This window comes from Pholis gunnellus (assembly GCF_910591455.1).
Source record: "Pholis gunnellus genome assembly, chromosome: 8".
NCBI lineage: Eukaryota > Metazoa > Chordata > Actinopteri > Perciformes > Pholidae > Pholis > Pholis gunnellus.
The window spans coordinates 21,280,761-21,284,574 of NC_136534.1; the positions used below are offsets into that span (position 1 = coordinate 21,280,761).

The following is a 3,814-nucleotide window of genomic DNA, read 5'->3' on the forward strand; positions in this document are numbered from 1 at the left end:
ATTCCAGAGTATCTTCAGGTTATCTTATAATCCGTCCTTTCTTTAAAGATTAAATAAATGGGCCTAAAATAGGGTCGCGTAAAGGTTTAAAACCTGCTTTATTATAATATTAATAATATTTAGTTTATTGTGATGTGGCTGTAAAAGGACATTTAGATCCAGATAAAAGGGGACTTCTACAATAGCTGTACAGTTCAGTGACAGGACATCCTGTGTATAATATAGCCTCCTCCATAAACTTCCTACACCCAACCTCTTCATCATATTGTTTATACTCTCCAGACTGCTTCATCACGAGCAGCTAGTTGCTCTTCGTCTTCAGCTCTGCCAGCTTGCTGGTGACAAAGTTCCACTTGAAGGACGTGTCCTCGCTCCCTCCTCCCAGAGAGACGTATTTGGAGAAGCTGTTGTTGCTGCTCCGTCCTCCTCCTCCTCCTCCTCCTCCTCCTCCTCCTCCTTCACTCTCCTCTTCCTGAGGGATCTGCCCATCCTGGCTCTCCTCTCCTCCGGCCTCTGTCACCCCCTCCTCACACTGACCGACTGCTGCCTCGTTTGCTGCAGCAGCAGCAGCGGCAGCAGCTGCAGCCTCCGCCTGCTTCTTGGCAGCCCAGTTGGCCGCAAAGCTGTCCCAGATTGCTGTGCGCTTAGTGGGACGAGGAGGCTCCTCCGGCTTTATTGCAAGTGGACTGAGGATTCAGATAAAAGTAGTGCAGTTAAACACACAATCACCATTGTCAACTAAATGTTTTCCGATTTTACATTTTATGCTAGTGTTCTACTCAAAAAACAAAGATAAATTGGTCAAAAATAAGGTTAACTGCAGTTTGACTTTTGGGTAAATACACTTATGCACTTTCTTTTGGTGAGTTAGTTGTCCGCAAGAAGATACAGCCAGAACACAGTTAGCTTAGCTTAGCATGAAGACTGCAAAGCGGGGTACCAGCTAGCCTGCTTTGTCCAAAGTAGCAAAATCCACCTGCCATCACCTCTGAAGCATATTTTTGTATATTCCATATATACTGTGTTGTATACAGTCTACGGTTATTCGCTGAGATTTAGAGGTGCTGGTGGTTGGATTTTTGTTACTTTTGGACTGCCAGGCTTGCAGTTCCCCCCTGTTTCCAGTCTTTATGCTAAGCTAAGCTAACCTGACTGCAGCTTTATATTTCGGGGACAGAGACTGGTAACTGTCTTCTCATTTAACTGATGGCAGGAGAGAAAATAATCGGATATTTCCCAAAACTACTGCTGCAAATTTAGAGTAATTAAGATATAATTTAATAGTCAAACTAGAAGTCTATTAAACTTTTATTTTTTTAACCAAATTTAGCCCAGGGTTGCATCAAATCAAAGCTTACATTGATAGGTTTAGTTAGATTTTGTTATAATTTCCTTTTTTGTCATTCAGTTTGTACTAGAAACTACAAAAATACCCATCAAACCAGCCCTATTTCACCGACACAAACCCCACAGATACAAGGTGCGAGAATGACATCCGTCCGGGGAGAAAGAGGACAGATGTCAACAAAAGAGAAAGATTTGAACTCACTGGTCGGGGACTGGCGGGCTCTCAGTCTCCTCTAGAAGCTGGTGTTCATCTTCTTTGTTGAAGAGAGATGATAGTCTGTTCCAGCTTTTAGTCCCGGCCCCCTGCATCTGGACACACAACCAACCACACAGGTGGGGTCAAAGGTCAAAGTAGGGATACGTTTAGGTGGTTTCAGAGGATCAGTCGAACAATGCTCTTCTGATACTTTAATGATTTTACATCCACTTATTATGATATTAATGCATTTAGCAGTTATATGATTCTAAACTGTATTTGTTTACTTACTTTCTTGGCCAGCTGGGATACAGCGTTGGGCCCCTCATCCTCCTGCACGGGACTCACATCATTCTCCACCTCTGTGACCTGCAAACGGCAGAAAATACCAGACAAAATGGATGTACCTGTCCACGCAGCAACGTCCCGATGCGAATACAGATGCACAGGATTTGTGCACCATCTAGTGCAAAATGTGGATACTACAACCTGTAGAAAACCCAGAACAAGACCTAAAAGCGCACGTCAAGAAATGTTCATCACTAATATAGAAGGCAGAGAATACTTTTAAATAGTATTTCCACACCAGTGTATGTTTTGAGATCATGGCGATTCACTTTAGCTGTGTCATATTTCACAAGTGCGCATGGAGCAATGACGACTCAAATAGCAGCTCTGCACATCCCTCCAAATGGAAACCATCTCTCCAAACACACACAGTTGTGTGTGTGACCCTGTCGTCCCTGTACATGCCCTGGCATTGCGAGAGACCACAGTTTGAATCTGTCGGCTGGCCGGTCTTACAGCCTGAGCCCCCCCTGCCCGTGTCAGTCAGTCGGTGGAATGCCAACTAATCCGTTTGTTCAGCTCCCGTGCAGGATCGAGTTTCTGAGTCCTCCAGAGATCCGGGTCAACTCAACACTGTGTCTGTTCCGTTGGTACCAAACCTCGGATTGGAGTACAGGTGTCGCAATAAGGCCCGTGTAAAGCAGTGGTAGTAGAAGAAGAAGTGGACATAGTCAGAGACTGAAGTTGAAGTACAAGTACAACAATGTTGAATACTCCATTAAAAGTAAAAGTCATGTGTTGAAAGACTTACTTGAGAAAAATGATTGTTACTAATGTAGCTGGAGGAGGTGGAGCTACTTGTAATCACTTTATATACAGTTTGGTGTCCAGCGGTTCCCAACTTAAGGAGTGCAAAATAAATCTGGGAGGTTGTGAGATGATTTATGAAAGAAGAAAAACTGATGTTCTGCAACAAATGTGTATTTATTTATTGAACTTTTCTTGAATCGTCTCTTTTTTATGTGAAATATTGTTTAACTTTTACCTTGAGCAACTATACAGTCATCTGTTAAGGTTACAGCAGAGCGTGTGTGTTGGGGGTCACCAGCCAAAAAGATCAGTGACCACTGGTTTAATCTTCAAAAATGTTTTAGAATCTCATCGTTATAAAATTGTAATCTGAAAAGTAACAAGTAAATATAGTGTACTATAGTGTAGCGGGGCAGAAGTGACATAAAAATGGTATACTGAAATGTGATTTCCACCACTGATCACATGCCGTAATGTTGCCTTGATGTAAAATACTTCAGGTACAAACTGCTCTATTGAGGATGTTAATACATCTGCTACTGGTTGAATCTTTGACACTGGAAACAGAAGATATATTGATCAATATTAACAGTTCGATCAGTTAACAATTCAGTCAAAATAGCCAAAATACACAAGAGGAAGTATGTGGGCCGAACTTCTGCCTTAAAGTTCCCTTTGCACGTAAAACAAAACAGTCTAGCAAGCTCGTCCGACCATGTGATGAATAAAACATGATCAGCAAACCAAACCTGGTGACTCTCTGACTTCTGTTTCCAACAAGCATGTCAACTTTCTGACACTTTAATATATCCAATTGAATCAGTGAGATGGAGAAAGTTGTAAATTGTGTACCTCTTCAGGAGTGTCCTCCTCATACTCAGGGTTGAGAGTCTTCAGCACTTTGCTCTTATAGACTTTCCACACCGGATTCATACTTGCACAAATAGACGCTCAACACTCGGGGCAAGACCTGTGACGACCTCTTTTATGCCTCTCCGTGGTCCACCCTCCGCCGAGTCTCCGCGTCCGGCCTCAGCTCGTCTCAGTTGGGCCGGCTTTGACCTGTTTCCAATGCGTGAAAGTTCTCAGCAGCTCAGCAGGGCAGAGGACCAGTTCAGCACCGAGGCCCGCACTGTTTCATGTTGTTCCTCCCTCTCTGATAGTGTCGGTCTC

General features: G+C 43.3%; 1 protein-coding gene across 1 annotated transcript; it reads right to left on the reverse strand.

Annotated features, from left to right (window-relative positions):
- Positions 1 to 301: 301 nt before the first annotated feature.
- LOC306699706 (uncharacterized protein C1orf232) lies at positions 302 to 3,574 on the reverse strand (the record flags this gene model as incomplete). The annotated part of the gene is made up of 4 exons (XM_079164427.1): positions 302 to 686; positions 1,550 to 1,656; positions 1,835 to 1,912; positions 3,494 to 3,574. 4 exons carry the CDS (start codon positions 3,572 to 3,574, stop codon positions 302 to 304), a joined length of 651 nt encoding a protein of 216 aa, XP_079020553.1.
- Between the last annotated feature and the right edge of the window lie 240 nt (positions 3,575 to 3,814).